We start from the raw sequence: 12,532 nt of genomic DNA on the forward strand, positions 1-12,532 counted from the left end.
CTTAACTGACACTAGTGACACTAATACAGTGATCAGTGTTAATACTATAAGCTGTCACTCTACCAATGCTACTGGCTGAGAAGGGGTTAACATCTAGGGGCGATCAAGGGGTTAAATGTGTGCCCTAACAATGTTTACTGTGTGCGTTATGTGCTGCTTTTATTAAGCAATCTTGCCGTTTTTCCCCTGCTTTACAGGGAATCAAAACTGCAAGATCACCTGTCAGTGTTCAGAGCTCAGTGTTGTTTACAACACAGAGCTTCCTTCCCTGAATGACGGAGCCAATCAGCTGGTCCTGGTAATCGATCATTGTCCCGGACCCACTGATCGGCTTATGCTGTAACAAATCACAGCACAGCTGGGGCGGCAGGGCATGTGTAGCGTGCATAGAGCAGTGCACATGACCACAACTAACATGCACTTCACGCAAACAAGCGAGGGGAAAATGAGAGATTTGGGAGCTCACAGGAAATGTTACAATTAGGCAGAAATGCATAGTAAGAAATTATTTCATGAGAAATGGATTACAGGGTCATAAGCTAGTGGATGTGTCTTTATTTAATTTTTTAAGGATATTGTGTCATATCACTTTAAGTTAGGGTGACCAGACATCCCTGGTTTCCGGGGACAGTCCCCTGATTGAGGACACTGTCCCCGGACCAAGTCTGTCCCCGGTTTTGTCCCCGGATTGAGGACACTGTCCCCGGACCAAGTCTGTCCCCAGTTTTGTCCCCGGATTGAGGACACTGTCCCCGGACCAAGTCTGTCCCCGGATTGAGGACACTGTCCCCGGACCAAGTCTGTCCCCGGATTGAGCACACTGTCCCCGGACCAAGTCTGTCCCCGGATTGAGGACACTGTCCCCGGACCAAGACTGTCCCCGGATTGAGGACACTGTCCCCGGACCAAGACTGTCCCCGGATTGAGCACACTGTCCCCTGACCAAGTCTGTCCCCGGATTGAGCACACTGTCCCCGGACCAAGTCTGTCCCCGGTTTTGTCCCCGGATTGAGGACATTGTCCCCGGACCAAGTCTGTCCCCGGATTGAGCACACTGTCCCCGGACCAAGTCTGTCCCCGGTTTTGTCCCCGGATTGAGGACATTGTCCCCGGACCAAGTCTGTCCCCGGATTCAGCACACTGTCCCCGGACCAAGTCTGTCCCCGGTTTTGTCCCCGGATTGAGGACATTGTCCCCAGACCAAGTCTGTCCCCGGATTGAGGACACTGTTCCCGGACCAAGTCTGTCCCCGGTTTTGTCCCCGGATTGAGGACATTGTCCCCGGACCAAGTCTGTCCCCGGATTGAGCACACTGTCCCCGGACCAAGTCTGTCCCCGGTTTTGTCCCCGGATTGAGGACATTGTCCCCGGACCAAGTCTGTCCCCGGATTGAGGACACTGTTCCCGGACCAAGTCTGTCCCCGGTTTTGTCCCCGGATTGAGGACATTGTCCCCGGACCAAGTCTGTCCCCGGATTGAGGACACTGTCCCCGGACCAAGTCTGTCCATGGTTTTGTCTCCGGATTGGATTTGAACAGGGGCTGGGACAATTGCTAAAAAAAAACATATAAGCATTAATTGAGGTATTTTACCCTCTAAAAGTAATATATTTCACCTTACCAATCATAGATGTGACGGCTCCATTGGTTTTATCTTCCCTGTGTTTTCAACTGGTGATCTGTCCTGTATTAAAGTGCCTTCATTTTGGATGAAGGCGCAGAGGGGGCTCCTTTGGACATCAGCATTGTCAGTCTGGGGGATGGGTGTTAGATGTATTAACAGATTTAAGTACACTAACAAACTGAAGCCAAACTTCAGCTTAAACTGTACAAGCAATTACAGCAAACGCCAAACATTTTGGGATAAAAGCCGGTTCACACAGGGGCGACTCAGACTTAGAAAAAGGTTCCTGTATGACTTTGGGGGCGACTTGCATTGACTTCAATATAAGTTGCCTCTGAAGTCATCTTGAGATCGCCTTGCCGAGTCACCCCCAAAGTCGTGCCGCGTGTGTGAACCGGCTCTAAAGGTTTTACATAAATAAAGGCTGATCGTTGTCAGCACCACTGACTATGTTGAATGGTTTGTCTCATCCCTGTAACTGCTAAAGATTTGCAAAAGAGCTTGTTCTTTTGAAAAACAGACCTACTGGCCAGATCACCAGCTGACAATAAAAGAAAGAAAGCCTAAAAGGAAAGCGAATGCAGCAATCATATCTAAGAATTGGTAAGCTGCAATATGTTTTTCTTTTGGGTTTAATAGCACTATAGACTTGTGCACATGATACCAGGACTACATGCTGCTTCCATTCTGCTCAGGTGCGAATGCAGGCTAAGATGTCCATTGCGATTTCATTTTTGAAGAATCTAAAACCAAAACTGCAGTTTTATGTGCATTTCATGGTACATAATCACTACAAAGTCCTGTTTCATATCCTACACAGTGACAGATATTGGAATGTAGACTGTCAGGAAGTATAAAAATAAGATACAATATGTGTAGCGTATTCTCGGTAACATGGGATCTATGGACTGCAGTACTCTCATTGTGCCAAGGTCTGTTTAATATTTTATCTCCACTCCCTGGTACAGTAAAATGAAAATGTATATGCTTTTCTATCTATATTTGTATAGAATAGCCATTAAATATATTCATATAAATTATCATTAAATATGAAGTTACTTTTCTCATATGCACTCGTATTAGTACTGTGACATGTGTATTAAATGCAGCAAGCATACCCAATGTTAATATTTGATGGGATCTCTGAATAATATATAAGATATTGAATATTTTTTCAAGATCACAATCATTCAGATTTATTCAGGTAGAAACAATTAGGCCTCATTATGAAGGATGGTCGTTCTGCACTGATTGTCTCTGACTCCTACTTCAAGGAGAGTCCTTAGACAGTTTAAAACTATACCAATAATTCCTAAAGGCTGCATTTACATAGAGTTTTAGCACGACCGCCTATGGACTTGCGCGGGGGCTGCCTGTCATGCGAAAAATGTGCCACAGAAGTTAGAGTATCACATTAATTATGGCACTGAGCGACTCAGTTTTTCACACATTTTGTTGCACGAAAACATGCGACAAGACCTGTGACTGCCTTTCCATTAAGAAATGATGGTACTGCAAGCATGTTTCACTTTTCCTCTATGCTTAGATGTGAAGGGGCCTAATGGTGGAAGCATCATTGAGGAAACCCTATCTGAAACTTTATATGGAAGCTCAGCTGAAAGTGTGCCATGGATGAGGGGATAAGTCCATAATACATCCCTGTCAGCACTGAAAACAGGGCTTCAAGACCTTAAGCCTGCCATGGACAAAGGGTCGTAATTAGAAATCGTGAAGCTCCACACAGCCTCCCTGACCGAGCAAGGTAGTGAGCAGTATGTAGTGGCAGGATAGTGAGCAGAATGCAGTGATATTGCTCTGAGCAGTATGTAGTGGCAGGGCAGAACAATGGGCAGAGTGAAGTAGTAGGGCAGAGCAGTGGGAAATTTGTAGCGACAGAGCAGTGCGTAGCAGTAGAGCAGGGCAGTGAGTGGTATGTAGTGGCAGGGCAGGACAGTGAGCGGTATATAGTGGCAGGGCAGAACAATGGGCAGAAATTTGTAGCGCTAGGGTAGTGTGGATTTGCAGGGAATGGCAGTGAGCAGTATGTAGTGGCAGTGCAGAACAATGGGCAGAGTGAAGTGGTAGGGCAAGGCATTGAAAAATTTGAAGTGTGGAATTGCAGGTGATGGCAGTGAGCAGTACGTAGCAGTAGAGCAGGGCAGTGAGCGGTATGTAGTGGCAGGGAAGGGCAGTGAGCAGTATGTAGTGGCAGAGGAGGACAGTAAGCGGTATGTAGCGTTAGGGCAGGACAGTGAGGAGTATGGAGCAGTAGGGCAGGACAGTGAGGGGTTTGTAGCGGTAGGGCAGGACAGTGAGGGGTATGTAGCATAGGGACAGTGAGCGGTATGTAGTGGTAGGGCAGGACAGTGAGTGGTACATAGTGGCAGGACAGTGAGAAATTTGTGGAATTGCAGGGGGTGGCAGTGAGCAGTGCGTAGTGGCAGGGGATGGCAGTGAGCAGTGCGTAGCGGCAGGGGATGGCAGTGAGCAGTGCGTAGCGGCAGGAGATGGCAGTGAGCAGTATGTAGCGGTAGGGCAGGACAGTGAGGGGTATGTAGCGGTAGGGCAGGACAGTGAGGGGTATGTAGCGGCAGGGGATGGCAGTGAGCAGTATGTAGCGGTAGGGCAGGACAGTGAGGGGTATGTAGCGGTAGGGCAGGACAGTGAGGGGTATGTAGCGGCAGGGGATGGCAGTGAGCAGTATGTAGCGGCAGGGGATGGCAGTGAGCAGTATGTAGCGGTAGAGCAGGACAGTGAGGGGTATGTAGCGGTAGGGCAGGACAGTGAGGGGTATGTAGCGGTAGGGCAGGACAGTAAGGGGTGTGTAGCGTAGGGACAGTAAGCGGTATGTAGTGGTAGGGCAGGACAGTGAGTGGTATGTAGTGGCAGGAAAGTGAGAAATTTGTGGAATTGCAGGGGATGGCAGTGAGCAGTACGTAGCGGCAGGGGATGGCAGAGAGCAGTACGTAGCGGCAGGGGATGGCAGAGAGCAGTACGTAGCGGCAGGGGATGGCAGTGAGCAGTACGTAGCGGCAGGGGATGGCAGTGAGCAGTACGTAGCGGCAGGGGATGGCAGTGAGCAGTGACCAGCCCCAGGTTATGATTCTATGGCCATTTGTTTTGCAGTGAAGTAGGCAGGACAGGAGAATTCCAAGGTCCTCTGTACAGGACACTAATGAGAGGATATACAGGGGACCGAGGGAGCAAACTGCTCTTTGAGGGGAGAAGAGAGCCATGGAGAGTAGTCTCTGCTGGGCCTGGACCCCAGAGATGGAGCCCAGTACGGAGGATTGCCTGTACCCGCCCCCATCCTTCCCCATGTACATGCGCAAAGTGCAGCTGATTCATGCTGAAATTTACCGAAATCCAAGCTGTGGATGGCCTTGCCAGCACAACCAAACACTCTACAAACTTTCACTGAAAAATCGCAAGAACCTGGTGGAAAATTGTCGGCGGAATAGGGACTGCAACCAATCGGATACATTTACTGTGTTTTCAGACAGCTGCCGACGATGGTTGTCTGATTGCAGTAGGGGGATAGGGGAGATTTCTTCACCGATGCTAGCGTGGATGGAGGAACCCATTAGATTTTCTCTCATTCAGCTCCAGGGCTCGGTGTGATACATCTCTGCAAATGAAGTCAGTGCTTCATGTATTGTATCCATTGGATCAGCATGCCAAGCAGCTAGAATCAGACTGGATTTCTTTGTTTTCGGAAAATCAAATTTTGTTATTTAGCGTAAGACTTTTATTTTCAGAGCCTTACATTTTTAGGGGCGTCAAGTGTTTTTTCTGCCTCTAAACATTCCTCCATGTTGGCCTATATATCCACACAAACACATAGGCATTTAGAGGAGTTTAGGGGCAGGGGAATTTTGAGGCAGAAAAAAAACCCTGCTGCCAGTTTTGTCAGAACAAACTTTTGACAAGTGTAAACGCATCTAAATGCACATTAACTCTAGGCGTGTTAAGCGCTTAAATGTTATTTCATTGGCCAGAATTATGGCCAATGAAATGAATTCACGCCCAAGCACTTGATGTACCTAAATGCGTTTACATGTGTCAAAGTTTTTCTGCAAAAAACACGGCTGAAAAGAAAAAAGGGGTTTAGGAGAGGTTACATTCCATGTGCATGGGGCCTAAAGCAAATGATAGCCAGGAAGCTGGTATTTCCAAAAGCAGCTCATCAACATTGTGCTGCTTAAAGTGTTACTAAAAACACAACAGTAAAATCAGTCTGTATATGCAGTAAAGCATGCTTGTTATACTCACTGTGGAATCTAAGGGGTTAATACTCTGCATTGTGTAAAAGGGCTGTTTGATCCTGTCTTCTCTAATCCTCCCCTTCTTCTTTTTTTTTCCCCCTAGGAGGGTGCATGTGATCAGCACAGGGCCAATTAGCACAGTCCCGACAGAGGGTCAGGGGATTTGTAGCCTCATAGGACAGTCAGAGGAGAATGAAAACTCCTCCTACTAGCTTTACCCAGACACTGATAGAAGTCATAATACTGCTGATTAGAAAAGGTATTTAGCAGTTGATATTTACTATAATAATTGCATTTCCACTGCAGATCTGGGGTTAGTAACTGTTGAGGACGATGATAGCAACGTGTTTATATGAAATATTGTATATTTTCAGAAAATAGCTTTACTTTCAGTGATCATATACATTTGTTGTTTGTAGGTGCAGGTACTGGCATTATGATGAAAACCTCCTGACATCTAGTGTGATCATTGTCTTCCATAATGAAGGCTGGTCTACGCTCATGAGGACTGTTCACAGTGTTATCAAGAGGACCCCTAGGAAATTCCTAGCTGAGATTGTCATGATAGATGACTACAGTAACAAAGGTGAGTTCTGAAAAGCTGAAGGACATAAAACGCACAGCTAAAGAAACATTACAACAATACCTTTTAATAACCATGAACAACACTCTGCTTCAGTCTTGGGAAGACTAAAACCGCTGATAGGAAACCAAATTGTGTACACCTTACCAAAAGAATGGCTTGCTCTTAACATAAATTACTTTCTAAAAGCAATTATTTTCTAAAAATAATAGAAATCGTTATAAATAACCTCACCTTTTTTTATAGGGATGCTTAAAGTGGTTCTAAAGCCCAAACATTTTTTTTCCTTAACCACTTAAGACCCAGACCATTATGCAGGTAAAGGACCTGGCCCCTTTTTGCGATTCGGCACTGCGTCGCTTTAACTGACAATTGCGCGGTCGTGCGATGTGGCTCTCAAACAAAAATGGCGTCCTTTTTTCCCCACAAATAGAGTGTTCTTTTGGTGGTATTTGATCACCTCTGCGGTTTTTATTTTTTGCGCTATAAACAAAAATAGAGCGGCTATTTTGAAAAAAAATCTATATTTTTTGCTACAATAAATATCCCCAAAAAATATATATATAAAAAAAAACATTTTTTTTCATCAGTTTAGGCCGATACGTATTCTTCTACATATGTTTGGTAAAAAAAAAAAGTCGCAATAAGCGTTTATTGATTGGTTTGCGCAAAAGTTATAGCCTACAAAATAGGGGACTGTTTTATGGCATTTTTTTTACTAGCTATGGCGGCGATCAGTAATTTTTATCGTGACTGCGACATTATGGCGGACACATCGGACACTTCTGACACCATTTTGGGACCATTGTCATTTTTACAGCAATCAGTGCTATAAAAATGCTCTGATTACTGTAAAAATGACAGTGGCAGTGAAGGGGTTAACCAATAGGTTGCGCTGTAGGGGTTAAGTGTTCCTAAGGAGTGATCCTTACTGTTAGGGGGCGTGGCTACACGTGACACGTCACTGATGACCGTTCCCGATCACAGGGAACGGTCATCAGTGACAGTGTCACTAGGCAGAATAGGGGAATGCCTTGTTTACAAAGGCATTCCCCTGTTCTGCCCTTGCCGACCGCAATCACGGGCCTCCCAGAAACATCGAGTTCCCGGGACCCGCAGCCGCACTTACGAGGAACACAGGGATGTACCTGTACGCCAATCTGCCTGCCTGTGCCATGTTGTCGACATACATAGTCGTGCGGCGGTCGGCAAGTGGTTAAGCTAGTGCATTGTTTGTCTGAATTTCTCACTTCCTGTTTCTCCTCAGTAAGCTTGCCCCCATCATCTGCCTGGGGGTTAGTCAGCCAGAACAGCTTACTGAGGAGGAACAGGAAGTGAGAAATTCAGACAAAGAAAAAAAAAACATTTAGAAGGGAAATGGAAGGAAAGGGTAAGTGAACCAACAATGTACTAGCTTAAAGGAATCTATTTAGAAAATAAAAAACTAACTTTTAGAACTCCTTTAAAGCGGATGTGCCATTAAAAAAAAAATATTAAAAGCCAGCAGCTACAAATACTGCAGCTGCTGACTTTTAATATTAGGACACTTACCTGTCCTGGAGTCCAGCGCCATCCGCAGCAGAGGATGAGCGATCGCTCGTCTTTCTGCTGCTCCCCCGGCCATCCTCAGTGAGGGAACCAGGAAGTGAAGCGCTCCGGCTTCACTACCCGGTTCCCTACGGCGCATGCGCGAATCGCGCTGCGCCCGCCGATTGGCTCACACGCTGTGTGCTGGGAGCCGAGTGTTCCCAGCACACAACGGGGGACAGACGGGAAGTCGGGAAAAACCCATCTTTTGCCCGAACGTGTGGCCGGAAGTGGGTGCAAATACCTGTCTTTAGACAGGTATCTGCACCCCCCTCCCCCCTGAAAGGTGTCAAATGTGACACCGGAGGGGGGGCGGGTTCCGATCAGCGCGAGTTCCACTTTAACATAAATTACTTTCTAAAATCAATTATTTTTAGAGTTGAGCGGACACCTGGATGTTCGGGTTCGGGTCCGAACCCGAACTTAAAAAAAAAAAGTTTGGGATCGGGAACCCGAACCCGAACTCCGAACCCCATTGTAGTCAATGGGACACGGACTTTTAGAAAAAAAAAGTGCGCGGAGGTCCCCGCAAATTCAATAACCAGACCCTTTAGGTCTGGTATGGATATTAAGGGGAACCCCGCCGTCAATTTAAAAAAAAAATGACGTGCGGTTCCCCCTAAATATCCATAACCAGACCCGTTATCCGAGCACGTTGACCTGGCCGGCCGCAGAAAAGAGGGGGGGACAGAGTGCGGACCCCCAGATCCTGACCCCCCCCCGTGTGAAATGGTAATGGGGTACACTATACCAATACCATTTCACGAAGGAAGTGTAAAGTCTTGTAAAAAAAAACACACACACCGTAGAATAAAGTCCTTTATTAATAAAAAAAAAAAAAAACTCCAGCGGTGATAATCCACTGGTTCCCGGCTTCCTGCTCCAACGATGTCCCGATCCTGCGACGGCTGCGGGTGATCTCCAGCGATGAGAAGATCGAGCGACGGCCGGGTGATCTCCGCTCCAGCGATGAGAAGATCCATCCGGAGCGCAGCATCCCCGACCTCCTCTCACCGCTGGACACAGCCCAGCGAATGGCGCGCTGAAGCTGTGACATTACTTATATAGAGGAGGCAGGGCCACCCGTCACGTGACCCCGCACCCTCTGACGTACCCTCTGCTACGTCACTGGGTAAGCCCCGTTCTTCCCTCTTCCTGGGCTTCCCCAGTGACGTAGCAGAGGGTACGTCCTAACGGGTCTGGTTATGGATATTTAGGGGGAACCGCACGTCATTTTTGTTTTCAATTGATGGGGGGGTTCCCCTTAATATCCATACCAGACCTGAAGGGTCTGGTTATTGAATTTGCAGGGACCTCCGCGCATTTTTTTTTTCCGCCGAACGCCGATCCCGGACCCAAACTTTTTCCAATTATTTACAGTATGAGTTCGCTCAACCCTAATTATTTTCTAAAAATAATAGAAATGGTTATAAATAACCTCACCTTGTTTTATAGGGATGCTTAAAGTGGTTCTAAAGCTCAAACATCATTTTTCCTTAATGCATCCTTTTCTGTCAGTCAAATCCTATGACAAAAGAAGCAGGAGGCGTGGCCAAGCCACCCTGTGCTTGTGTCTATGGACGCAGGCAGCACGGTTTGGGATCAAGCCCACACGTGCTCCCCCATTGGAAGTGGATTTCTATGGGGGGCACACAGAAAAGAGGAGAGGGCCAGCAGCTCCAGCAGGGGATCCCAGAAGAGGAGGACTGGGGCCTCTGTTTACTTTATGATCACTTTAACTTCCAACTCTCCCTTTTGTTTAGAGAAACTGGTCTTCTTCTTAAGCCCTCGCTCCCTCTGTCCTCCTCATCCATCCCTCTTGAGAATCTGATGTGTAGATTTTTATAAATGCATGTTCTACTTAACTTGCAGAGGTGTTCAATTGTACTAAAAGTTCACCCAGCATCTAAATTGTCATTTGTCAATGTCTCCCGGTCTCCTTCTCCTCATTGGCTGACACAGTAACGGTAGGCATTGGCTTTCAATGCTGTCAATCGTAGCCAGTAAGCCAATGAGGAGAGGGCAGGGCCAAGCCGCACTCTGTGTGTGAATGGAAACATGGAGCAGCCTCTCGGGAGCGAGCCTGCTTGGGTGCCCCTATAGCAAGCTGCTTGCTTTGAGGGCACTAGGCAGGAGAGAGGGGCCTGGAGCACTGGTGACCTGAGAAGAGGAGGATCGGGGCTGCTCTGTGCAAAATTATTACACAGAAGAGTATTGGGTTGTGTCCTTTTATGTAAAACAGTGGTTCTCAACCTGGGGGTCGAATGATGATTTGCCAGGGGTCACCGAATCCTGGGCTGTTCCTGAAGCCCGCACTGCTTTCCCAGCCTTTTTACGGCCGACCAGCAGGGCTGTCCCTTGAGCCCGCAGCTGCCCACTTAGTCTCTTCACAGCCGCCCATTCAGTTTACGGCATGGCTGGAGGGCAGAGACTAGAGGTCAACTGACTGGTGAGGAATGTGAAGTAGGAGGAGCTGGAGGAGACCCTATCTCCTGATTTCGGCATAGGTGTCACCGCTACGAGACACCACAAAGTCAGACACAGTGAGTAACACTGTCTGTTATTATAGTTGCCATTAAAAGTCACCAATTCAGTTCTCAGATCAGCAGATGACCTAAGTTGGCTGATCAGAACTCCCCCCAGCATTGCCACTCATTCCAACTCGCCGCCAGAACTGCCACTCACACCATTCCCCCCACCCCCCACCAAGGAGAAGGAATAAAAATAGAGAATACATGGAAGGGAGAGGAAAAGAGGGGGAGGAACAAAAAAAAAAGGGAGAGAAAGAGGAAGAAAACAAGAAAGACGGCTAGAGAGGGGGGGGGGGGGACAAGAAATTAGGAGAGAGATACAATTGAAAGGAGAACAAAGAGAAAGAGTGGTACATCCTAAAATGGGAGCACTAAATGTCCGTGGGTTAAGGGCGCAAATTTCTTGTCTTGCCTTGGGTGCTGACAACCCACGCTACGAAAATAATTTTACTGTTAGGGGTCCCCACGACTTGGGAAATGTTATCAAGGGGTCACGGCACTAGAAAGGTTGAGAAGTGCTGATGTAAAAGGAGTCCCTCTTTCACATTGGAGAAGTTGAGAGAATTGGGAATTCCATCCTTTATATGGTTATAGTTAATGATTCTGAGTTAAATAAAGTACATGCATATCAGTTACATAGTAACTGTAATCACCCAGAGCCTTTACAATGGAAACAAGTAGTAGAGATAAAATCTAAACAGTGTTAGAGCTGAATGGCATGGCTTGAATGTAGTGTAATGTGTGCGCAGCCAGGCCTTCCCTGGTGTGACTGGATAGGTCTATGTGGTGATGATACTAAGCAGTCTGCTGATTGGTCCCTTGCAATCCTGCACAGCTCGGGAAAGTGGAACCATTCAGCCATTAGCTGTCTCAGTCAAAGCACACTTAGCATATCTCTTGTGAAATGAATAGAGTTGTCTCTTGCTATTAAAGCATCCTCTGAGGATTATGTAAATTACCATAGCTTCTGCAAATAAGCTATCAGATGCATAATTTCATCAGCTCTCAATGCAAATGGCGTTACTCAGTGCAACACAATCAGTTGTTTATCCTGTCAGACTGGCTGCAAACAAGGATATTGTGCTTCATGATGCAAAAAGACAGACGTGATGTAATGACGTTCATTCTTGTGTGTGTTTTTATTTTATTTTTTCAGATCATTTAAAGGGAAGATTGGAGGAATATATCAAACAATGGAATGGCCTGGTTAAGGTCTTTAGAAATGAACGTAGGGAAGGTCTGATTCAAGCTAGAAGCATTGGTGCCCACAAAGCTAAACTAGGACAGGTAAGAGGGGATGCTTTACCATGCTCACCATAATCTGACGATGTGGGGAACTACATGTTGTATGTTAAACGTTCCAGTTATACTGGGTCAGACATAAGTCCACACCAATGCCTCGTACACACGATCCCATTATCGGATGATAGAAATCGCTTTCGGATTGATCGTTCGATAATCTGATCGTTCGTACGCAGCTTTCGACAGCCGATCACGACAGTCCGTCCAACAAAATCCGAAGGGACAGACACAAAAACTTTGCTCGGACGACAGCCCATGATACGACAATCGTTTAATCAGTGCAGTATGCGTCTGTTAAAAATGAATAGACGAACCCCACGCATGATCAGAAACATGAAAATAAGCCAGAAGGACACAGGGGTCACACGTATTTGACATCATTTCAGATACGTAGCTACGCAGACCAGAAGGTTTTTCCAGAACCCTGCGACAAAAAACGTACTTTTCGTATAGCACTGTTGTATTTGATATTAGTTTAATGCAACAAAATGCGAACGATGCGTCGTACGATAATCTGATCGTGTGTACGAGGCATTATTCTCTAGTTTTAGTTTTACAACTGCTACACAGAAACCAAATCATGGCAGTAGACTGCACATCTCTACAAATAATGATATCACAATACTTCAGTACTCCTTCCA

At 46.5% G+C, this 12,532-nt stretch overlaps 1 protein-coding gene across 2 annotated transcripts in view; it reads left to right on the forward strand.

The window, feature by feature from the left end:
* GALNT7 (polypeptide N-acetylgalactosaminyltransferase 7) overlaps nucleotides 1-12,532 on the forward strand; it is a 270,914-nt gene that overhangs the window by 179,430 nt on the left and 78,952 nt on the right. For both annotated transcript variants that reach the window (XM_040333340.1, XM_040333330.1), the window contains exons 3-4: nucleotides 6,308-6,474; nucleotides 11,746-11,876. In XM_040333340.1, coding sequence (XP_040189274.1) covers nucleotides 6,308-6,474; nucleotides 11,746-11,876 — 298 coding nt within the window. The remainder of the gene's footprint in view (nucleotides 1-6,307; nucleotides 6,475-11,745; nucleotides 11,877-12,532) is intronic.

The sequence above is a fragment of the Rana temporaria genome, chromosome 1, assembly GCF_905171775.1.
Source record: "Rana temporaria chromosome 1, aRanTem1.1, whole genome shotgun sequence".
Classification (NCBI taxonomy): domain Eukaryota; kingdom Metazoa; phylum Chordata; class Amphibia; order Anura; family Ranidae; genus Rana; species Rana temporaria.